Below are 23,964 nucleotides of genomic sequence, written 5' to 3'. Positions count from 1 at the left end.
CACCTACCAGGCCTTTAGATAAGCAAACTTTATGACTGAGCTTAAGGCAGATAAGGCCAGAACCCCTTCCTTCCTCTTGGACCCAAGGAGCAGGTGGGAGATCCTGATGTATATTCGAGGTGGGTTTGGGCCAGAGAATGACACAGAACGAGGCACGCTGGGCCATGCAATCCAGGGAGTTTGGAATAGAGAACTGGAACACAGGTGGGTATCAGCCAAGTGCCAGCAGACAATGGCTATGGCTATACCGGGGCTATGAGGACAGTAACCTGGCTGGAACCAGCTACCCACATGTGCCATGCTGTGCTGGCAACAGTGAAGACGTGGAACAACGGCAGCTAACACCAGCAGGAAACAGGCTGGGCCTGTAAGAGCACCCGGGCCCACCCCCACATGCTTCCACACCCCTCGGGGAGATGCGGACCTTCCCTAGCTGTGTGCCACCTACCTCTCCACCTGCCTCCTCCAGAGAGAGGCTCTGCACCACCCCTCTGTCCTCTCTCAGAGACAACCACCCAGTAAGCCCAGCCTGTCTTCTGGCCTGTGCCTGCCTCAGTTCTGAAAGAACATTTAAGGAGATGATGGTGGTGGTGGTAGCGATTATAGTAATACTATGGCTGCCAAGCATTAAGTATTTCCTACTTGCCAGGCAACGTGCTAATGCTCACAACAGCCCTAAGAGGGATTATCCTTATACAACAGAGGAAGGAACTGAAGCTCAGAGAAGTAACTTGACAAGCCCATGTGGCTAGTAAGTGGCAGAGTTGGGATTTGAACCCAGATGGTTGCTGATGTGCCCCAGCGCCTCACCCTGCCTGTACTCTTGCAGGCCCGTGAAAGCAACCAGGACACCCCCACTCCCAGGACTGAGCCCAGTGGCTGCATTTCTGTTCCCAGTACAATTCGGGCCCTACTCAGGGAGGGGGATGGTGGCTGGATTTGGGCAAGGATCCCACACTCTTCCTAACACCCAACCCGAGGACCAGGGCCAGAGAGGAGCCCCAGCTGCTGAGGCCAGCACCTCCCTTTCACCTGGGACTTTGTACCCATTCTGGAGATAGCGGATGATACTGCACAGAACATGCTGGAAGGCCAATGTCCTCAAGAGATTGGGATTCCTCCATGATAGGACTCCTGTCTCTCCTGCCCATGAGAGCCTCAGTCTTGAGGGATTCTCTCTTCCCCTCCTACTCATGCTTATGGTAGAAGGAGGAAGTGTGGAAATTGCCCTGGACAGAAAGGCCAGGAGGAAATGCCGCCCTCCTGGGGCAGAAGTGACCGAGGGAAGGCCCTGGGGAGAGAAGTGAGAAACTGGGGAAGGGACCTGGGGGATTCAGCGGGAAAGACAGGGCACCCCTCAGGACATTGGCTCCACTGGTAGACCCCTGCAAGACTGACCCCTCCCTGCCAAGGCACAGGCCACCCCAGCCTGCGGAGCCCAGAGGTGCAAGGCCTGTCAGAGGAACAGCCAGGCAAGGGCACAGAGAATTCTGCTCCCTCACAGGCCCCTTAAGGGATTTCTCTGCTGGGGGCAGTACAAAGACCAGCAGTCCCAGAGTCCTCCTGCGGTCCAGTCAGAGGGCTTCACTGATGCCCACGTCCCTGCCCCCTCCCCAGGGCCCTCCAGGAAGCAGAGGCCAGACAGGGGAAAACAGGAACACATTATCCTTTATTTGCATTTCTTAGAATACTGTACAAAGGGAGTAAAAATCCTATTCACACTTTGCTTAGAAAGATTTTGAGGTGAAAGTTCCCTATGATACATGGGGTGTGGGGTGAAGGGCCAGGAGACAGAAAACAGGGCCAGTGACCTCCTCTCCTCCTTCAGGCCGCTGGGCGAGGACACGGGTACCCACACCTTTTCAAAAGTCACACCACCCCCTAGGCGGCCTGGGAGGGGAGAAGGCTCCTCTCCAGCCTGTGCTCAGGCTGCAGAGACAGCGCCCACAGGCCACTCCTTGCTCCCTCCACTGCCCTGCTGGGGGGTCCTGCAGGACTCTCTAGTCCACTGCCCCCATGTGGGGGCGGCCTGATAGCCCCCCAGGTGCAGGCCACACGAGAGGCCCTGCCTCAGTGCCAGTCTGCACAAGGTTAGGGGGCGAGGGGTCGCAGTGGGCCACACCATCCACCACTTCTGTCAAAGCTTCCCCACACTGCTAACACCGCTGCCGGAGACAGTGCCAAACAGGACCTGTGCTTACGATGACTCGCGGGCCTCTTCCTCCCCTGTCTACTCCCTCACCCAGCCCAGGAGCTTCAAGCCCACGGGAGCCTCCCTTCCCTATTACTACCATCGCAGTTGTGGGTAAATTAACCCTGCCCAGCTGCCCTCCCCACCCGCATCTCAGAGCAGAGTCTACTTCTGTCCCCACCCCCCTCCCTTACACCAATCCTCTGCTGCTATGCGACCCCATTCTCCCCCATTCTCGTGTCTCAACTCACTATCCCCCCCGCCCCACTTCCCAACCTCCACCAGGGCCAGGATGGCAGCGGCCCTGGCCCCCTTCCCTCTGGGATCAGGCCATCCACACTCTTCCCTACCTTCGCGCTCCTCATCCTCCCCACTCCTAACCAGGACCCGGCATGGGCTGTAGGGAAGCTGCCAGAAGCCTGAGACTTGGATTGGGCAGCTCTCTACCCAGAGGGGCGAGGCCCTCACACACTTGCTTTCGTACATACAAGCACACGCTGCGTGCCATGCTAAGATTTGGGAATCAAAGCGGAACAGTCCAGAAGCTGTACCGCCCCTCTGCTCCCCTCGCAGGGGTTAAAGTGCTCTGGCCGCCTGAAGGTACACAAGTGAGCAGGGGGATTTCCCCGGCCTCCTGTCCCATGGTCGTCCATGCTCAGCCCAGGAGCCCAGCCCATTCCGTGACCACCCCCATGGAGTCTCTATTCAAAAGGCAAAAGGAAAAGATTAAAAAAAAAAACAAATCAGAAGGGGTCAGAGCCCAGGAGGGCCCACCCCAACCCCACTACAAGCTACTCCAGGTTGGCTACTCGGGGAAGCGAGGGGGAAACTAGGCCCAGCGGCTCAACCCCCATCTCCGGCAGTGTCCAGGGGCTCCTTCCATCTTCGGCATCCAGCGCAGGCCTCCCGCCCTCCCCTGCCAGCCTGGGCAGGGGCGGAGGCTGCGCCTTCAGTACTTATTGATTCCAAAAATGCGGACTCCGTGCAGCTGGGGCAGCTTGGGGATAAGCACGCTCATCAAGGACACAGTGTTGAGGATGAAATGGATCTGGTCGTACTTAGTGTAGAAGCTGGTGAGGAAGTACCTGGGGGGAAGGTTGGGGAGAGATATAAAGACTGTTTGGAGGACCCCTTCTTCCCTCACTTCCTGGGTGGGAGAGGCAGATTCCTGACAGCTGAGCAGCTATGGGAGAGATCCCCAGACCAGAAGATAATCTCCCAGGTCCCTCCAGACCCAGCTCCCGCTGCACGCCAGGCCTGCAGGCCCATCTCCCTAGCAGAAAGGAAGCTCCAATCAAGAAAAGGCAGGACCAGGGAGGCCCAAGGCCTGAGCCCAGTGTAGGACCCGGGGACACTCCGACTTCCCCTCCTCTGTTCATCTGTATGTCAGGGGCCAGAGCTGGGGACTGGGTGGGGTTGATAGGCCTGGCTGAGCCCCAGGGTATCCCCAGGCCTTGCCCTGCCTGCTGGCGTCCTCCCCTAGCCCAGGCACTCACAGCACGATAGGTGTGATGGTCAAGAACTTCCGAGAGGCCGTAAACTGGACCCCATAGTCCATCTGCTCCCAGTGGGTTAGCAGCCTTGCCTTGCCCTGGTCCGGGGTCTCGAAGGGTGTCCCCTTCACTGTGTGCAGGAAGATGTACATGCCCTGGAGGAAGGGGTCTTCGTTAGAGGACACGAAAGGCAACAGGCCTCTAGCTCAGCTCCTCCACCCAGTCACAGACAGAAGTGGCTCCAGGTGATATGGAACCTCCCTCTGCCGGGCAGGGGGACATGGGCTGGGGGTCAGGATGGAGCAGCTGGGAGCCTGGAGGGGGAAGAACAAGGGAACCTCCTATGGGGGGCAGCAGGCCTGGCATGAGAAGAACAAGCTGCCCCCTCCAGCCCAGTCGCAGCCCCCCTGTGCCAGGCGGGAGGAGACAGGCTGATGGCAGGGACTAGCCCTGCTGCCCACCAAAAGAGTACAAGGCAGCAGGTGCTGAGGGAGCAGAGAAGGACAGGAGTGGAAGACGGCTGCAGATCCTAACTTAGAAAGGGGCATTTCTGCACCAGGCTAGGCACCAGGACTCCTGCGTCCTAGGGACACTCTGAAGCCCTTTGTTCAGCTCTCAATGGCCCATCTTCCAGGCCCACAGCAACCCCACCCCAGACATGGACAAATCTGCAGATTTGATTCTTCTCATCAGTGTGCACAGGGCTGGAACGCAGAAGGGGGAGTAAGGCAGAGAGATAAGAGCTGGGCCCGAGCTCTGGCGACAGATGTTGTCAATACGTCACTGTGACATCTGGCCCATGTCTGGCGGGGGCTCCTCCTGTCCCTCAGCCCCACATGGTCAGGGCAGGCAGCAGGCAGGCTCTCACCATGTTGTGGATGAGGTTGGTGAGGGTCCAGACGACAGGGACACTCACGAAGGGGATGCTCAGCAGCACGACATGGAGAAGCCCGATGGCCAGCACGTAGGAGAGCCAGATGCCGCGGCTGTTCATCACCCGCGTGTTGGGGTTCACCTCGCTGTGCGCTGTGCCCACATTCATCCTGCTGCCCCTCTCCGCTGTTCTGCAAACAAGCAGCACAGGTGAGACCGGTCACACCACTCTCCCTGCCCCCTCACACTTTCCAAGGCCTGCAGGGAGGCAGGCTCTGCTTTCCCTGGGAATTCCAGGCAGTCCTACTAATTTGGTTCTCAAGCATGGAGGCTGGAGACAGTCCATGTGGCCTTAGCTCTATCCATTTTCTGCTGCTGGGCTGGGATAAACACCAGGCTGCCCCACGCACCCTCCCATCAGGACAGTGCCCCTGCAGTGCCTGGGAGAACAAGTCATCAAGAAGCGTGCAGCCCCAGAGGAGAGAAGTCAATGTCCACCCCCAATCTTACCCTCGATGGCATTCCCATGAGGGCCCTCTTTCCACAAAGCCCAGGGAGGGAAGAAGAGACCTGCCCCATACAAATTCTCACTCAGCACCCCTGCTGCACTGTGCCTCACTTAGGGTCCAGTGTGGGACATCACCTCCCTTTAAGCTCTTCCCGTAAGGAGTAAAAGGACACAAGACCTGTGAGCATAGGCAGCAGTGGATAAAATATTTTAGGGTGTTGCTTCCACCCACCTCCCCTAATTTTTTCAATCCTGGATCTCCCCTAACCCTAACCCAGGGGACTAACAGGGTAGAAAGAGGGAGAGAAGAAGAAAGGAGAAAACAGACTAGGGACAACCTTTGCCCAGACCTGGAAGGCTCCCATACTTGGTGACACAAACAAATCATCCAGATGTTTTATCCATTTGGCAACTGCTCAGGCTAAACCTTGTGATGCCACCCACTGTGCTGCAGCACCAGAGACCGTTTCCCCAGCAGAGGAGAGGCCAGGATAGAGAACATGGCCTATATCTACGGCTCCCACAGATAGCTGGAACCCATATCAACATACCCCTCCCAAGGGCACAAAGCTGTACCTGTGGCCTCCCTGCTGCCCCCTTTCTTCTCTGCCCTACCTGTCCTCACCTCAGCCTCCCTTCCCAGGCTGTTTCCGGGTATAAGTCAGCACCAGGCCTTCCCCTGCCCAGCTCCAATGGCAGGAGCCCTGTGGCAGGAAGAACCAGGAGGGCTGTCCTGGATGCCCAGGAAACAACAGCGGCAGCAACCCAGACTGGGCAGAGGGAGGCAGAGAAGGCAGGGAAGAGAATGATCTGCCCCTTGTCCATGGTTTGGCTGTCCCCAGATCCCTGAGGGCCCTGTGACCAGGAGAAGGAGGGAACAGATGGCACCTAGCTGAAGTAGAGTCCTGCCTGCTAAAGACCCTAAAGTCATCACCAAGGTAACAGCCCCATCTTTCCTGGGAAAGAAAGGAGTCCCAGATGGAGACAGTCTAGAAGTGCCCAGCCAGCCACCTCCATCATCCCACTACAGCCAACACCCTCAGACTCAGATGTTATCTGCCTCTGACTAGGGGCCTGGCCAAGCCTGCAGAGGAGCCAGAATCCTCAGGAATCAGCTCCTTACTTCCAGGAAAACAGGAGCAAACGTCCTCTTTTCAGACAGCTCCGAGCTTAGAGACCTCAGAAGATATGTGACCCACAACACAGCATCCCAACAAGCAGACATCGATGAAGGGCTATGGGGTACGCCCTGGCTGAAGGGATACTCTGGAAGCCCATCAGCCCAGCCCAACAGGCTGGATAATCGGGACTAACAGAAACCCAAGGAACTAGAAAACCAGAGCTGGCTCAGTTGTTTACCTTCCCAGGGCCTTGGGGCTTCAGTTACCCTAACACAGCCCCCGGGACACCTACTACTCAAAGCTTCCACCTGTGGGAGGAGGGGGAGTGTCTGGCTGCCAAGTGAGGACTCTGAAGGACTTGACTTACCACTGTCTAAGGAGAGGGAAAGAGTTGCCCAAGTCTGACCAGAACCTGCAGCCCCACCCCCCTCTCTGTAACCCAGACCTACAGAGGGGTAGGTGTAAAAAGACCTCTAGCCCTTCCTAGTATTTTGCCCAGGAGTGCCAAGAGCTTTGTTGAATCCCAGATCACAAGACCCTACCACCCTCTTCTGGCTTTAAGAGGGCATCCAACAAAGCTTGACGAGCCCAGGAGGGACCTAGACAAGGTCCCAGCTGACATCCTGTGAAGCTTCATGAAGCTTGAACACTACGTGCCCTGAGAGCAGAAAAACCCCAGGAAACTTCTCATAAAGACGGAAGAGACCAATAAACTAAGAAAAAGAGTGGCAGTCAGGAAACAATGTTGAGACTTTCACGTGACTATGAGGACACATCACTTTCCTTAGTAAAACAATCAGTTGACCCCTCTCTTAGATGGGGACAAATAGGGAGAGGAGGCTGGCAGTAGGTCTACAGCAGCTGAGGCCGAAAAGTTCTGCTGAAATAGCTGGCAGGTGGCTGCCAGTGCCAGCCTCTGATGTGGTTTCATAACCTGCCTCAGACCAGAGCCTGTAGCAACTCTGTTCTGTTAACCACTTTTTTGCTGGTAGTTCTTTCCCGGTTCTTTCCTCCCCTCCCCTCTGGCTCCAGCCAGTATGTCAGACACTCAAGCCAAGGCCAGAGCATGCCCCAAAGCAGCCACGAGGTGGGCCCCTCCCACTCCCTCCCCCAGATAAGGGCAGTCCTTTAAACAGCAAACCTCCTGATATCTGAGTAAAGACCACAAAACATCCAGATGTGGATGGGGTCCCCAACGGAGAGTCCGTGGCGCAGCACGCCACAATGCCATTTCCATTCTGCCCACCCTACAACGTGCAGGACAACAGCTGCTCACCTCTCGGCTCTGGCCCAGCCTCCCCGACTCGGGAAGGCAGTGAGAGCAGAAAGTGAGTACCGAGGCTAACCCTCACTAATCCGGAGAGAGGGAGGAGCGAGGAGGCGGAGTCCTCACTGTTGTTGGGGTTTTCAGAGTAAGACCTCCGGCCGGGGGTGGGGGGAAGGGCTCCCGCTCTGCTCTTCAGCCTGGAACCTAGCACTCGGAGCCTGGCCGGGGCCGGGACCTCACCCCCATCTCCGCGCGTTCGCCCAGCTCTGGAGGCTGCCAAACCTTTATGCCCGAAGTCCAGACGTTCCCTGCCTCCCACCCCCAGCCGAAGCGCTCCTCCTCGACGTCCACCCCCTGCCTCCCGCTCCCACTCTCCTCTTCAGTCACGTCCTCAGCTAATGCACCCCCTCGACTGATGCACCCCCTCCACCCCCATTCACTCTGCCCTGGTCTCCTCCAGCCCGGGGCACCTCCCCAGCAGCCCCCACCTTCTCTCCCGCCCCTCCTCTAGCCCCGAGGGCCTCCCAGTTCTGGCACCCCGAGGCAGCCCGTCCGGACTCACCGTGCGGGGCCGGAGGTCGAGGGCCCGGGAGGGGTACCCAGGAGCCGGGGGCCGCTGCCGCTCCAGCAGCTGAAACAACCCGCGGCGGCAGCCACCCCGCTGGCAGCTCCGGCCGAATTAGCGCCCCGCCCCCGTTACGTCACCGCCTTGCGCCGGCCCGCCCGGTGCCTCCTGGGAGTTGTAGTTTCTCCCCTGCCTCAGCAGCAGCCCACCCGGCGCCTGCTGGGAGTTGTAGTTTTCCCTCGGGCTCCCGGCCCTGGCTTCTCTGGGACTGCACGAACGGACGTTTAGTTGTGACGCGATAGTAAGATCGGATGCTATTACTTTGTTGCGTAACAATTCCACCTTTTGCGTCTGTGCCCTTGACGTGTGGTTTACCCTTGCCCCGGTTTTGCAGATGAAGAAACTCGGACTTTTAAGTAACTTGCCGTAGGTCCCTGCTGGGTCCCAGCCTGGACCAGAACCCCGATATTCTGACCCCAGGTGCAGGGTTTTTTCACTGCACTTTGCCGCCTCCGCCCTGGCCCCAGATTGTCTCCTCCAGAAACAGACTAGCTGGGCCCTTTGCCCTGCCGAGTCCCCTCAGGAGCTGGCTTTTCTCGACATTGGCTGAGGTGAGGGGCTAGAGGACAGAGGATGCAGCCTACCTACTCCTTCTCAGTTACACTTGGCCCAGGATGGCCTGGACCGGGCCACATCGGCCTCCTCACTTCAGACGTCAGAAGAGGCCATGTGTGGTAAAAAGATTCTTTAATGAATAGTAAGGAGCCTAGTTTCTGTCTCAGGTCAGCTTGTGTGGCTTTGGGTGGGAGGCTCCAGTTTGCAATTTTCACATTTGCATTATCTAAAGGCAAGGGCACAGATTTTATGCCAGGTAGATACAGTGTAGGCACTCCTTTGTTGGCAGTGTGACCCTGGGCAAATTACATACCTTGGTCTTTTTTTTTTTTTTAAGAGACAAAGAGTCTCACTCTGTTGCCCGGGCTAGAGTGCAGTGACGTGATCATAGCTCACTGCAACCTCAAACTCCTGGGCTCAAGCAATCCTCCTGCTTCAGCCTTCCAAGTAGCTGGGACTACTGGCGTGTGCCATCACGCCCGGCTAATTTTTCTATTTTTAGTAAAGATGGTGTCTCCCTCTTGCTCAGGCAGGTCTCCAACTCCTGAGCTCAAGCGATCCTCCCACCTCAGCCTCCCAGAGTGCTAGGATTACAGGCCTGAGCCAGTGTGCCTGGCCACTTACCTTGGTCTTAATTTCCAGTTCTACATCTGTGAAACGCTACCTCCGAGATTGTGCAAATTCAAAAGAATGTATGTAAAGCACCTGTTGCATTGTAGGAAGCTATTATTTATTGTAGGAGGTTGAACTAAATGGCTCTTGAGGTCTCCTGAGTGACTCCCACTTTCCATGTCACCAAGAGGGCCTTGTCTGTGTAGTTTCCACTCCCCCACCCAGCTTCTAAGTCCACTGTATGCGTGGCAGGGCTGGAGTAGCACAATCAGATGATGTCATGGCATGCCAACCTGACTGGCTGTAAAGGCGCCCTGAACTGAATATGAGGGGACAAGAAAGAAAAGCTGGCTCAGGGAAACTGGGGAGCACTTCCCTCAGACCTCACCCACCCCTCCCCAGGCACTGCCAGGAAACAGTTGTCACAAAGCTGAAATGGGACCCCCAGAGGCACCTAGTGGGTACCAGGCAGATGCGTATTTGAACTACCCAGAGTAGGAGGACAGGCAGCTTCTCAAATATTCTCAGGGACAGGGGCCCAAGAGGGCTCATCCCAAGATCTAAATAATCACCCCAGATTCTGAAATAGTTCTACCTTGTGCCCTATAGAAGTTTCTCCTAGTTCGTGGAGGCCCCTTTCCTTCTAGACAACCTTCTACAGACATAAGCAAGCAACTGAGTGTTGTCCTTTTCACAGAAACCTCCCCAGCATTGAGGCAAGAAAGATGTCTCTATTTTTTCCAAAGTGAAACTACTTGCCTTTAGTTTTTCTCTGGGATTCTGCCAATCTCCATAAAGTTGATCAAGCTGTCTGGATCGTTGCCAGTTTCCTCCTATCTCCACCAAGTTCAGTGACCCAGACTGGATCCACGTCTCAAACAAGGCTCTGACTAACGCAGAGTCTAACAGAAAGATTACTGGACGTGTCACATCCTATTAATAACTCCTGTTATCCAGGGTTCACAATGGGAATGAACAGAGCTCTGACTCACTCTAGGTTTGTGTAAATTGCACATCACTTTTTGCTTTATTTATCCTGTCCCTGTCATCATCTTTCTCCTTCTCTAACTCTTTGCCCTCGTAATTACCATGTCTTCGCCAGACATCCTCCAGTGGTGAGTAGCTCTGAGCACTGTTCAGAATGAGTGACAGCACTGTTATGTGGTGCTGGATGACACACAACCCCTTGGACAAACAATTGGCACCATGTGCCAAGAAGCTAAAAAATCGCTCTTGCCTCAGAGCCATGATTACAATTCTGGTAGCACATTCTAAGGAAGTCATCCCGTGTACAGGAAAAGCTGCAACATATGAGGATATTCATTCCAGCAATATTTATAGTAGTGGAAAACCGAAAGCAACCTAAATGCCCAAGAAAAAAATTCTGGTATATCTGTTGCATGGAATAGTACAAAGCCATTTAGTATATGGTTGCAAAAACTATGAGGCAATAGGGGAAAGGTTTGTGAAGTTATATGAAAAGAGGAGGATAAAAAAGAGCATAAGCATTCCCCAGGGATATAGTCAGCAAAATCTAGAATGAGGGAAACTAGGACAAACACCCAATTCCCTTAACAAATAAAATTTGAAGGAAAAAAAAGACAGGCAGAGACTTTTAAATTAAAATATGTTAAGAGATACACCAACCAAAAGCCTTATTTGGATTCTGATTCAAGCAAACTGACTTTAAAAAAAAAACGATTTTATTAAATTACTGGGAAAATTTGAACACTGACCAGGTGTTTGATGATACTAAGGAACTATAAATTTTAAGGCATGATATGGTATTGTGGTAAGATTTGGTTTTTTTAATTAAAAAATCCTCCTTTTAGAGATACATGCTAAAATATTTGTGAGGGCCAGGCGAGGTGGCTCATGCCTGTAATCCTAGCACTGGGGGAGGCTGAGGCAGGAGGATCGCTTGAGCCCAGGAGTTTGAGGTTGCGGTGAGCTAGGCTGACGCCATGGCACTCTAGCCCGGGCAACAGAGTGAGACTCTGTCTCAAAAAAAGCAAAAAACAAAAAAACAAAACAAAAAAAACAAAAATTATGGATGAAATGATACAATGACTGGATTTGCTTCAAATAATCTGGGCCGGGGACATGGGGATATTATAAAAATAAGATGGGCCATGAGGTGATAATTATTGAAGCTGGGTAATGAGGACATGAAGTTCCTTATATTATTTTCTCTACTTTTTTGTGTTTGAAATTTTTCATAATAAAAAGTTTTTCTAAACCTGTCCATGCATTAATGATTAAGATAAGCAAAAATAGAGCATCGCTGGGAAGTTTGTGGCACCAAACTGCCAGGGTTCAACTCCTAGCTCCTCTCGTTACCAGCTGTGTGACCGTAGACAAGTCACTGAACCATTCTGTGCTTCAGTTATCTCATTTCTAAATGGAGGTGGTGATGCTCATAATAATATCCACCTCACGTTGTGAAGATTAAATGGGTCAATAAATGTGAAACACTTGAGACAATTCCTGGCACATAGTTAAGTGCTCCATGTGTGTTGCCTTTTATTCATTCATTCCTTATTTGAATGATATTTGGGCATCTACTAGGCTATGGAAATTCAACAAAATAAAAACAGACTTTGTATCAGGAGGGAGGGATTCAGGGTGATCTTTTTCAGTCTCTAATTTCAACTTTGTGTAATGTGATATTATTTAATACTTTTAAATGTTTTCTATTTTGAAGGATGACGTCACTGAAAAAAATAAAATAAAATTTTTATGAACGTGTTTTCAAAACAAAGTGAGCCTCTGTTTCAGGCTCCCCCTGCCCTCTGGGAGCTCCTTAGTCTGCTGAGATAGACACATTCCTCAGGCTTGGGGTGTTTCCGTGTGGCGGGGCCTCTGCTTGGCTGAGATAGCAAACATGGGCAGGGTGATAAACGGGGAACACATTCCCTGGGTGAGGGCGGTATGGAGAAGGCGGAGGGGGGAGCCCCTTGCCCCCATGGATGCCTGGGGGAGAGAATGCCACCCTCCACCCCTACTATTCCCTGCTCCCTCCCTCATCCCCCCACCCTGCTTCCTGAGTGTTGAGTCACACTCAACGCAAGCGCAAGGAAGGAAAGGGCTGCTTATTTTATTGACAGTTCGTTTTTGTTTTTGTTTGGGTGGGGACACCCCAGGCACATGGTAGGGAGGGGATGGAGGATGGGAGGGTGGATGTTAAGCAGACAAAGGAGCACTGAGTGAAGCTCCAGAGAACTAGGAGCGGGTGGGAGGCCAGGAAAGGGTGCTGTGTCTGGCAGCATCGCCAGTGGGCACTCCGTCCTGCCTCCCTCGCCCAGTCCCATGGTTGGCTATTTTGGGCTGCGGAGAGAAAGGGCTGAGCCAGCCAGGAGCCCACGCCTGGGAACCAGAACCTCCCTTCCTCTGACAACCAGGGCAGGCTGCTACTTTAGGAACCCCTCAATCTGCATATTCCTTGATATGGACAATTGACATTCTCTCCCATGAATAAAAGCAGTTTAGAAAGCTGAAAATATTACAAATCAAAAGGGCAATGGATGTAAGAACAGTAGCTTCAAGACAAGACTCCCTGGCTTTCTTCCAATTGAGTTTCTGTTCCTAGCCTCACCTATCTAGACATTCTGGGTGGCCACTGCCCCCAGATCACCTCCCTCCCGGCTAAGGCCAGCTCCTCCTTTAGGAGCAATCACAGCAAAGGTTATTAAGCATTTGCTGTGTTCCAGGCACTAGGCAAAGGGCTTTATGTGTGACTCTTACAGATCCACTTCTCCTGCCAAGCTGCTTGGCTTGTTCCGTGTCTTATTCACATTTGCAATTCCTACACAGAGCAGATTTTCCATGAATGTTAGCTGAAGTATGTACCTGAACCACATATCCCAGGCTACAGCCACACTGCTCTACTCCCCATTCTCAGAACGCACCATTCTCTCTCTCTCTCTCTCTCTCTCTCGTTCTTTTCCGAGCCTAGGATGCTTTTCTTCCTACCCTCTGCCATCTGGTAGACTCCTGTTCATCCTTGAGGCCTAGCTCACCTGTTCCCTTTTCTGCGAAGCCTCCCCTAGTGTCCAGGCAGAGTCCACTGCTTCATCCTCCAGGCTCCTCTGACCCCTGCCAACACCTCAGCTCAAGCCCACCGCTAAGCTATCAGGTGGCCGAATGTGTGCACACACAGTCCTCCCCCATTGTCTGGGAGATTGATTGATTGATTTTAGAGATAGGGTCTCGCTCTGTCACCCAGGCTGGAGTGCAGTGGCACAATCATAGCTCACCGCAACCTCATAACTCCTAGGTGAAAGCCATCCTCCCACCTCGGCCTCCCAAAGTGCTGGAATTACAGGCATGAGCCACGGTGCCCAGCCAGAGATATTTAATTCTCTATGCATCCCCAATGCCTAAGAGGCTGTGGTACACAGTAGGTGCTCAGATGTGTGTTACGCAAATGAGAGAGTACATCCAAGGATGGGAACGTGAGGTGGATACACCCTTTGCCCTTCTCCACAAGGAACAAGAATAGCAGAGGCCTTTGCTGCCCTCCTCCGGAAACTGCCCAGTATCCTGGCATTGGATGAGTCTCTGGCTAACGTGACAGATAAAGTAGCTCCCCTCCTTTCCTTTCAGTTATCCCCCCATCCAGACTGGCCCTGGGGGTCTCCAGCATCAGGGAGGGAAGGGCCTGGGGGCTGCTGAACTTCTTTCCCCTGAGGTCACGTCTTTGGGATATGGAGTTAACATCTTGGAGGGAAGAGCTGTGACTCAGCCTGCCAAGGGTGGGGGTCTGAGAGGCTTACGTCCTGGGCCTTGAACTTGGGAGCCAAGGCCCAGCCATGCTAAGCCTCTCCCCTGCCCCACCATCATAGACATAGACACCTTGGGATCAGGCTAGAAGGGATCTCAGGGACTGTGAGTTCCGGAGGACAGAGGCCCAAGGGAATTGGGGAAGGATGTGCCCAGTGGCACAAATGTCTGATGGTGCCGGGCCTGGCCCAGGCGTTTTCCCACACACTTCATAGGCCACAGCAAAGTATGGACACCCCAGTCATGGCTCCTCCAGTCCCATGCACGGCATCCACTCAGGCCCTTATCATGTCACACCTGGACTGTCATCATAACTGGTTTTCCTTCCACCGGTACATCCTCCACACAACCAACAGAATGATCCAAATATCAAATCTAATTTTCAAACCCTTCCATCGCTCAGGCACTGAATCAAGTCCCCATTCTTCCATGGTACGCAGGCCCACGAGACATGGTCCCTTTTCGCTTCTTTAGCCCCGGCCTTTGCCAGCTCCCCCTCCATTCACTTCGTGGTCTAGAAGCTGAGCTGTCTCATGCTCCCTTGCTCTTGCACATGCTGTGCTTCCCCCACCTGATGCACCCTGCCTGGAAGGCCCAGCTCAAATGTCACCCCTTGGTGAAGCCTTCCCTGGAACCCTGAAAAGTTAGTGTACTAGATAAGAATGCTGTCAACTGAAAGTGCCAGAAAGCCCAAATAGAGTAATGATTCTTCTTACCCTAGGTTGCTAGTTGAATCATCTAAGAAGCTTTTCAAAATTCCCATCACTGGACACATCCCAGATCAGCTCAGTCAGAATCTCTGTGGTGGGACCTAGGCATCAGTAGTTTTCAAAACCGCCTACATCCTAATGTGAAACCAAGTCGAGAAGCACTGAAATAGGGGTTTATTTATCTCACATAATGAATCTAGAGGTAGGAGGTTGCTGGTGTTGGTTGAGTGGCTCATTGACCTCCAGGCCAACATCTCTTCACTTTTCCTTTCTGCTTTTTAGCCTCATGGTCACAAGATGGCTACAGTTGACCCCTTCGTGTTCAAAGCAGGGAGAAAAGTGGTAGGGGGAAGAGCAGGACCCAGCCCCATCCAATGAGCAAATCAAAGACTGTCCCAGAGACCCCTTCCACAGACGTCCACTTAGATGTCATTGACCACAATTGGGCCACCCTGAGCTGCAAAAAGGGTTGGAAAAGTGGGCAACAGGATTTCTGATGGGCTGAGAAGGCCAATCAGGTTCAATCGGCAAGTACATTGCTACTCCCAGATCCGTGTGTGTTATCAGAAGGAGTCCAGAATGGCTACCAAGTAGGCAGCCAGCAGGTTCTGCCACGTTGCTTACTCTCCCTCTGTGCTTCAAAGCTTCTGGTACACACGTCAGGTAGGGCAGACGCCACAGTAATGCATTGTGGAGACATGTGTCGACATGTCTTTGTCTCCCTCCAGACGGACAGTTCTCAACATTAGAAATACTTGGGGAGCTTATGAAAGATACCCGTGCCCAGATCCCTTGCACAAAGATTTCAATTTAATTGGTCCAGATAAAGCCCCGGCATAACTAATTCATAAAAGCTCTCCAAGTGAGTCTAACATGCAGGCTGAGTTTTGAGAACCACTGCTGCAGACCCGCCACCTTAAGAACAGCATCTGCAGCCCCTTTGACTAGCACAGTACTTGGAACAAAGGGCTCACAGGAAATCCTCACTGAGCCAATGAATGAATGGCAGAGAAGAATTTCTGCTCCAAGCCTGTCACTCCCCAGCCTGCGGTGTGCACTGTCCTAACCGTGGTTCCTGCCTCCCTCAGATCTCCCTTCTTTGCTGAGTCTTACACTTAATAAGCCTCCCTTAGTTAACCACATGCACGGGCCCCATTGGCTCACATACGTGCATAGACTGCCTGCCGCTCCCACAGCAGCCGTGCTGCGTAGCCTGGTCCCACTCTTTCCTGGAAGCCGCCCTCATGTGAGGAGATAACTCTTCAAGAGGCAGGTTTAACTCTTCTACCTTAGCCAGACCTCCTGTCCGGTGTGAGAGGAGAACAGGGGGAGGGGAGGGTGCCACGAGCTTTCTATCCCACATTCAGCCACTATCCCGAGATGGACACCCAAGTCTCCAGTGGCAGAGCGCCTGGCCCAACTAACAAGCACCAAACAGAAAATGTTTGCTTCTCCTGCCCACGTGTAGAAAATTTCATCTTATCTGATTCCTTGGACAAACTTGAGTCTATGAAATGCCCCTGCTGACATCACAGGAACGAGGCAGTGGTGAGTACATTCTCAGAGATGATATCAGCTGGTATCTGGTTCTGGCCCCATCTCACTTCTGAAACTGCTTGTTCAAAGGTAACCTACTGCAGAGGGGGCCAGTCCGCCCCTCCCACGGCACAACTGCTCCCCCACCCACTCCCCACTAAAAAGAAAAAAACCAGTAACCTACAGGGCCAGCCTCATGGGCATGTGGCCTGCATCATTGCACGAGACTTCCCGCCCTGTGCTCAGAAGGGCCGTGCACTTGTTTTTATACCCTGCTGTCATCATCTTGCAATTCTTAACAGTTTTTGAACAAGGAGCCCCACAGTTTCATTTTGTGCTGGGCTGTACAATTATGTGTCCGGTCCTGGTTACCCACAGTCTCTTGTAAAATCCAACACGGTTTTCCTTCTCAGAAAGGTCTCCACGGCTTATGACCTCATCCTCCTTTGTGCAACTCTCTCCTCTCTCCTCTTTGTGACACTGGCTCTCCTGTTCTCTTGCACTTCTCTGACCTAGCAGGAGGGTTTCCGGGTCCATACAGTACTGCAAGCATCACCAGGGCTCACAAGGCAAGGATTCGGGCACTGGCAAGTGCGGCGTGCAGGTAGGACAGGTGCCAGCAGGCAGCGGGGAGTGGTTGGACAAGGAGTCAGGAAACTGGGCTCTGATCTTAGTAGGGCCACTGGCCCACTGTGTAACTCTCATCGCATTCTGGGCCTCGGTTTACCTATATACAAATTAAAAGGGTTAAACTGGATGGTCCCCTCCTTTGAGGGGACCACCTGTCAATCATTGAGGCTCTAAGCCCCAGCACCAGGAGATGGTGTGGGTAGGATGGTTCTGCAGGAGGTTAGGCCATGGGATAGCCAAGGCAGCAGATGTGGTTGGACCTCAAAGTCAAGGGAATTACAGAGGATAAGCCACCATGAGCTAAGGAATTAGATGGATAAGGCTGGATGTGTTGGCTCATACCTACAATCCCTGCACTTTGGGAGGCTGAGGTGAGAGGATTGCTTGAGGCCAGGAGAGTAAGACCAGCTTGGGCAACACAGTGAGACCCTATCTCTTCAAAAAACATTGAAAAATTAGCCAGGCATGGTGGTGTGCACCTGTAGTTCCAGCTACTCTGGAGGCTGAGACAGGAGAATCCCTTGAGCTCAGGAATTGGAGGTTGCTGTGAGCTATGATCGGGCCACTGCACTCCACCCTGTGGGACAGAGTGAGAACTTGTCTCAAATAAAAGCAGGGTTGGGGGGGGGATTAGATGGATCCACATGGATATTCGCATTCATGATCCCTTGTCACCCCTGCCCCTGCGGAGCACAGGAGAGGAGGCAGAGAGGGAAAGCCTGGCCTGGCTACTGAAACCATGGAGGAAGTTCCGCAGTGTGTTCTGGAAGACAGTAGCATAAAAACTAGCATTTGCACAGCACTTCACAAAGCATCTTCATGTCCTCTCAACCCTGCAGCTGTGTTCTCACTTGCTAAGACACCAGGGACCAGTGGGTGAGGTGACATGCCCAAAGTCAAACACAAATCTCATCTTCTGGCTTCAAATCCTTCCTTCCCACCACCCAGTGAAATTAGGAGAGGCGGCACGGGCTGTGAAGATGGTTGGGATCTGGAGGCCCTGGGCAGGTCCAAGCCCTCTTTGGTTCCCAGCATGAAGGGGAGTTCAAAGTGCCAACTTGGGAGCCAAGGGCACCAGCAAATTGAGAAAACCGGAGTCAGTTCCAACCCAGAACACAAAATCAGCAGGAAAACTCACAGGAGACCCTATCAGACTTGAGGAGCCTGAAAAACCCCTTCCAACTCCTAGAGGGGCCATCAACCCAGCATGGGAGAAAACTGAAATGGAGCCACAGCGTCCCCCAGCAGGCAGGAGGGTTGGACACAGAGGGAGCCAGAAGGTGAGGTCCTCAGAGAGGTGTTTTCCAAGGAAAGGGCTGAGGGAAGTTGGCTCACCAGGGAAGGTGCCACAGGACACGGTAGGAGGACAGAGGAGAGTAGGGGGAGGGAGGGAGGTGGGGATACAGGTTGCTGGAGGCAATGGATGGACGACGGGGCCCACCCAATTCTGTGCCCCTGGGCTTGCCACCTGGGGATCCTTCTGTCCATTCAGGCTCTGGGCAAGGAGTAGGGTTCTGGACTCCCAGCCCCAACTGGAAGAGGGGTGATGGAAGTTGGCAACGTCAAGGCCTTGAGAGGGGAGCCCAGGGCAGGGAATGGAAATGGGGCCTGGTCTCCCCACGGCAGAGTTCATCAGGGTCCAGGATCTGCCTTCTCTTGGCATCACCTGGCCAGGGCATGGCTCAGGTATCCGACACCTGGGCCCAGAGTCACGTGCCAGGAAACCCAACACTCTTGGGCCCCAGCCCCCAACTTCCTGCAGCTACAGCAAACAGGGCTTCTGCAGGAGGAAGTGGATCTCCAGAGCTGAGCAGCAAGGACGCTACTTCCAGGGAGAGGGCAGCAGCGCAGGAGAAGGCTCTGCCACCAACAGGGTGAGAGGCTGGGAGGAGGAGGGAGAGGAAGGGGGAGGGCGAGCAGGGTAGAGGGGACAGAACTGGGGCAGGCAGAGGGGTGGGTGCTTCCAGAAAAGGGTGGACGGGCTCAGAAGGCAGCACCAGAGGCACATCTTACCTAGTCATCTAGCCTAGCTGGACACCCTGAAATCCTATCCCGATCTGTCCCCCTTGTCTCCAGCACACTGCTGCCAGCAAGACCTGCGGGTGCCTCCCTGGCCCACCTGGCAGCCACCCAAGTAGGCAGAGGGAAAACTTTACTCCAACAAGAGAAATCAATACATGGGCAGAGGCAGAAACTTAGAAACCCCCAGACCCAGAATGACCAACAGGGCCTTGGACCAAAAAACCTCAGAGATCAGCCTTCTGGAATCAATAGACCCTACGACCCTCAAGCCCAGGGGACTCTTTTCCCAAAGGGTCCTATTGAGGAACTCTAGATCAAAAGAGACCCCAAAGAAGAAGTAAGAAAGTCACCCAAATCTGAGAGAACCCCCAAAAGAGGGACCTCAGAAAGAAAGAGCTGGGGGGGGCGGGGTGCAGGGCGATGGAATTCTCTTCACTCACTCTTCCTCTATGTGGTCTTTTCTTCCCCAGATCCTACGCCACTCCAGGACTATGCCAATCTGTGGCCATGCTCCCACCAGCCGGTCACCTTCTGCCCCTCCTGCTGGTGATAGGCACAGGTGGTACCATGCCCAGCCCCCGGGTGCCTCCCCGGGGCTGCTACGTGGCAGAGGAAGCCGGCGAGCGGACGTTCCGATGCAGCCAGGCGGGCCTGAGCACCGTGCCCACCGGCATCCCCAACGACACCCGCAAGCTCTACCTGGATGCCAACCAGCTGGCATCGGTGCCAGCTGGTGCCTTCCAGCACCTGCCTGTCCTGGAGGAGCTGGATCTGTCCCATAACGCCCTCGCCCACCTCTCCGGGGCTGCTTTCCAGGGCCTGGAGAGCACTCTGCGCCACCTCGACCTCTCTGCCAACCAGCTGGCCTCGGTGCCCGCGGAGGCCTTCGTGGGGCTGCAGATCCAAGTGAACCTGTCCGCCAACCCGTGGCACTGCGACTGTGCCCTCCAGGAGGTGCTCAGGCAGGTGAGGCTGGCGCCAGGCACCGGGACAGGCATCGTGTGTGGCCCGGGAGCGCGCCCAGACCTCGTGGGGCAGGAGTTCCTGCTGCTGGCCCGGGAGGAAGAGCTGTGTGGGGTGGGGTGGGGCGGGGCCCGGAGGGGCACAGACGTGGCTCTGCTGGTCACCATGGGGGGCTGGCTGACGCTGATGGTGGCTTATCTGGTTCACTACGTGTGGCAGAACCGGGATGAGACCCGGCGTTCCCTCAAGCAGGCCCCCGTGCTGCCCGTGCACGCCACCCTCAGCACAGTGGAGGCGTCCTCCACGCTGAGCACGGTGGTCTGATGAGGGGGCGCACCCTCCTACCCCATGCCGCTCCTTTTCTCTGTCCGCTCCCTCTGCCCGCTCTGCAGTCCCATCCCGCCCTCCCTCTCCGTCTCCCCTGAATACCTGCCCTCTCTGTCTCTCTCTCAGCCAACACCATCTTTGGTACCTGGAGTTTTTGGTGCCTTTCCCGTGCCTGGATTGTGCTAGACTCAGAAAACCCAAAGCTCTGGAGTCCATAGTCGTGGGCGGGGGTTGGGGAGGCGGGCGTGGTGACAGAACAGAGAAGGACAGAAGGTGGCCCAGCTGCGGGAGCACCGAGGAGGGCACATGTGCACCTGACCAAGAGCCATCTCAAAGGCTTCACCGCAGAGACGTGTGAGCTGACTCCTCCGGCAGAAGAGAGGAAGGGACCCTACGCGAAAGGTCAGGGACAGGCAAGGACGATGCAAAACAACATGGAGTGTCTGGGCAGCAGCAAGGCCAACCCCAAGACTGGAAGAAAGGGTGAAAGGATGGGCGAGGGGATGAAGGGATCAAGCTGGAGGTGAGGGCAGAAAGTCGGGGTGCAGCCAGGTTTACAAGGACCCATGGGCTCCTCTTCCCTTCTCCCTCTGCCTCTGAGAAGTTCCCCCTCACTTCTTGCCTCTCATGTCCCCAGGCTCCTCTTTCTGGGCCCTCTATTGGGGACCCCCCGGCTCAGGGTCCCCTGTTTCCTTTTCCAGAGACTCCCCATCTCTCTGCCCTCTCCTTTATGCCCTGATGAGTTTCCAGAGCTCCTTCTCCTGGAGGAAAGGTGGTCTCCTCCATGACTGAGCTGGGGACAGGTGACTGGAGAGCTGTGGGCAGGGGGAAGACCCAGAGCATCACTGTACAACTCAATAAAGTCACTTTGATGAATTTCCCTGATCTCTTTTTTTTTTTTTTTTTTTTTGAGACAGAGTCTCACTCTTTTGCCCGGGCTAGAGTGAGTGCCGTGGCGTCAGCCTAGCTCACAGCAACCTCAAACTCCTGGGCTCAAGCGATCCTCCTGCCTCAGCTTCCCGAGTAGCTGGGACTACAGGCATGTGCCACCATGTCCAGCTAATTTTTCTATATATTTTTAGTTGTCCAATTAATTTCTTTCTATTTTTTTTAGTAGAGACACGGTCTCGCTCTTGCTCAGGCTGGTTTCGAACTCCTGAGCTCAAACAATCCGCCCGCCTCTGCCTCCCAGAGAGCTAGGATTACAGGCGTGAGTCACCACGCCCGGCCTTCCCTGATCTCTTATTGCTCATTTACTGGGCATGCGTGGCCTGGTGTTGAGGAGAATGGGAGCACCACCCCATTGTGGGGTGGTGCTCCCGCTGGGACAAATGCCAGCTTCCTCTCTCCCCTCCGGCCCCCCAGCTCCTGACACCAGAGTCCGTCTGCTGGGAGGCCAGGGCCTATGAATTAATGATGATGGAACTGAAAGGAGGATGAGAGGGAGCCTCGAGGGAGGACAAACATGGAGGAGGGAGAGAGGGCAGGGTTCAGGCATTGGTCATCCTTCAGCAGTCGGCAACATGTTGGCCCAGCCAGCCTCCCTGGGGCCCAGGAAGGGGACAGAGAGGCTGTGACCCTCTTGGTGATCTGTCTTTTCTCTCAGTGGGAGTCGGAGCAGGGTGTAGGGAGAAACGATGCCTGTAAAGTTAACTGAGGAGGGGGAGACCCAGCTGGCTGAAGGAGAGGGCCAGGTGATATAGTCCTGTGACCAAACAGGCTTCTCAAGGAACCCAAAGGGGTTAACACACGCTGTCTCCTGCCTCCATTCAGGACGACACACCCACGTGGCCTTCGTGGAAGAGAGCTGCTCTTGGGAAGCTCGTGGGAGCCTGAATGGAAACCACTGAGCCAGGTTCCACCCTGCTTGGGCAGTGACTGGGGCAAAGTGTGTCGTCAGTCACTCAAAGAGTGGCAAAGGGGAACCCATGCCTCCCCTCGTGCCTCTGCCTCATCCTGACTTCCCTGTCTCCTTCTAGGTCCCCCACTTCTACCCCTCCTCTGTCCATCACTGCGGGTCCCCCCACAACCACTCCAAGTCTCAGCTCCCTAATAGCATCCAGGAAGCCCCTTGACGCATCTCAGAAAATCCTGGGAACCCCCATCATCTTTCTCAGGTGACCTGGGCCTCCCCACCTCCAGGTCTGCTCAGTTCTTTCGGACCTAGGGTATGGGAAATTTTGTGCTGTAGCTTTGACCGGTCATCCCGGCCACACCCTGTCCTGGGCCTTGGGATCTTGGCCCCCTCCCTATGAAACTCACCCTCAGTCCCTCCCCTGCCACTCTCAAAGTCTGTCCTCCACGAGCTTCTCCCTTCTCCCTTGGAGCCGAGGCCTGGAGCGGCAGAGAAAGCAGACAGCACCCTCAGGGAGCCCCCAGGCTGAGGGGGAGCCATAGGAACCTAAATCTCAGGAGACCCCCAAACTAACGGAAGAAATAGGATTCTTTCTTTTGGAGGAGTTCTGAACCTGAGGAGACCAAGACATACCCCAGACACGAGACGTAAGCACCAACAAAGCCTCATTGTCTACACAGGGAGATGGGTAGAGAGCAGGCCCAGAGTACACGGCACTGAGAGAGGCAGGGAGGATGCGGGCATGGCCCCACCCTTCCTGTCTTGGGCAGATGCTTCAAACACAACACGGAGGCTGAGCTCTCCCAGGAGTGAGGCACGTCTGCGTCGAAGCCAGAGGCAACCCAGGCAGCTCATTCCCAAGAGAGGGACTGCGGCTCCCCATAGACAGGGGCGTTCAAACTAATAGAAATAATTTCACCGCATCCCTCTGAGACTCGGCCATTAGCAACCTCTCCCGCCCACGAGGAACCCTGCCCCAAACCAGGAAGGTTTGCAAAGGCAAAGCCAAGCAAGACCCCCAAGGTGCCAAGTGGGTGCCACCACAAGTCACCCATTCATCTGACAAACATCTCTTGAGTTCCTACTACACACCAGGCACTGCAGATGCAAGGATGAGGAAGTTGTGTCCAGCCTGGGGGACCTGGCAGGCCAGTGTATCGATGATGACAGTCCAGGGGGACGGGAATGTGCTCAGGGGGACGGGAATGTGCGCAGGGGTCCTGCGAGCCCAGCAGGAGGCATCAGAACCAAACCCCAGCTGAGGGTCAGGTACTTTGCCCACAGGAGCACTTGCTCAGAACCCATTTATTCTTAGTTTACGAGTTCTGATAGTTTCAGAACTCTGGATTCCTGCACAAAACAAGTTAGAAACAATATGTTTGAGGTAGCAAAAATTATATTACAGTCAGAATAAAGCAGAGAGAAATGACAGCCTGACAGCAGGGAGGGACATTATTGAGAGCAGAAGAACTTGAAAGCATGGCACTAGGGCATTCTAGTGTCTCTTACGTGGTCCTGTGTGGAAAACTGATTCTCTTTGCCTCAGAGGAGCTTATGGGCATTGGCAAGATGCATAATATTAATCACATTGACTTCGGGTTACCTGCAAAAAAGGTCAAATCTTGGAGTGTCCACTCTCAGAAGCAGGGAGCAGGTGATGCACATGAGAAAGAATTTCCTGCCGGGCGCAGCGGCTCACACCTGTAATCCTAGCACTGTGGCAGAGGCAGGAGGATAGCTTGACCTCAGGAGTTCAAGACCAGCCTGAGCAAGAGTGAGACCCCCATCTCTACTAAAAATAGAAAAAATCAGCCCGGCACGGTGGCGTGTACCTGTAGTCCCAGCTACTCAGGAGGATGAGGCAGGAGGATCGCTTGAGCCCAGGAGTTTGAGG

The 23,964-nt window shown here is 54.2% G+C and overlaps 2 protein-coding genes across 3 annotated transcripts; one reads left to right on the top strand and one right to left on the bottom strand.

Moving 5' to 3' along the window:
* Window positions 1–1,650: 1,650 nt before the first annotated feature.
* ORMDL3 (ORMDL sphingolipid biosynthesis regulator 3) lies at window positions 1,651–8,178 on the bottom strand. Of its 2 annotated transcripts, none has more exons than XM_012662937.1 (4): window positions 8,016–8,178; window positions 4,553–4,748; window positions 3,688–3,839; window positions 1,651–3,276 (listed from the first exon to the last, which is right to left on the bottom strand). In XM_012662937.1, the coding sequence occupies exons 2-4, from the start codon at window positions 4,724–4,726 to the stop codon at window positions 3,141–3,143; spliced, it is 462 nt and encodes a 153-aa protein (XP_012518391.1). In that variant the 5' UTR covers window positions 4,727–4,748; window positions 8,016–8,178; the 3' UTR covers window positions 1,651–3,140. The 2 variants fall into 2 exon arrangements, with proteins under 2 accessions (XP_012518391.1, XP_012518400.1); XM_012662946.1 differs by lacking the exon at window positions 8,016–8,178 and adding an exon at window positions 7,463–7,505.
* Window positions 8,179–16,614: 8,436 nt separating this feature from the next.
* On the top strand, window positions 16,615–20,212 carry LRRC3C (leucine rich repeat containing 3C). Its single transcript, XM_012659808.1, has 2 exons — window positions 16,615–16,723; window positions 19,396–20,212. Exons 1-2 carry the CDS (start codon window positions 16,704–16,706, stop codon window positions 20,210–20,212), a joined length of 837 nt encoding a protein of 278 aa, XP_012515262.1. The 5' UTR covers window positions 16,615–16,703.
* Window positions 20,213–23,964: the final 3,752 nt, after the last annotated feature.

This window comes from Propithecus coquereli, unplaced genomic scaffold (genome assembly GCF_000956105.1).
Source record: "Propithecus coquereli isolate 6110/MARCELLA unplaced genomic scaffold, Pcoq_1.0 Scaffold119, whole genome shotgun sequence".
In the NCBI taxonomy this organism is placed as follows: Eukaryota; Metazoa; Chordata; class Mammalia; order Primates; family Indriidae; genus Propithecus; species Propithecus coquereli.
Note: the sequence above shows the minus strand (reverse complement) of the source record. Positions and strands in the feature narration are given on the sequence as shown.

Coding starts and splice junctions, on each gene's coding strand:
- ORMDL3 (XM_012662937.1), bottom strand. CDS start 4,726: ATGAATGTGGGCACAGCGCACAGCGAGGTGAACCCCAACACGCGGGTG. Junction 3,840..4,552: donor CCAACCTCATCCACAACATG/GTGAGAGCCTGC, acceptor CCCTTCCTCCAG/GGCATGTACATCTTCCTGCA. Junction 3,277..3,687: donor ACCATCACACCTATCGTGCT/GTGAGTGCCTGG, acceptor CCTTCCCCCCAG/GTACTTCCTCACCAGCTTCT.
- LRRC3C (XM_012659808.1), top strand. CDS start 16,704: ATGACCTCATCCTCCTTTGT. Junction 16,724..19,395: donor ATGACCTCATCCTCCTTTGT/GCAACTCTCTCC, acceptor TTTCTTCCCCAG/ATCCTACGCCACTCCAGGAC.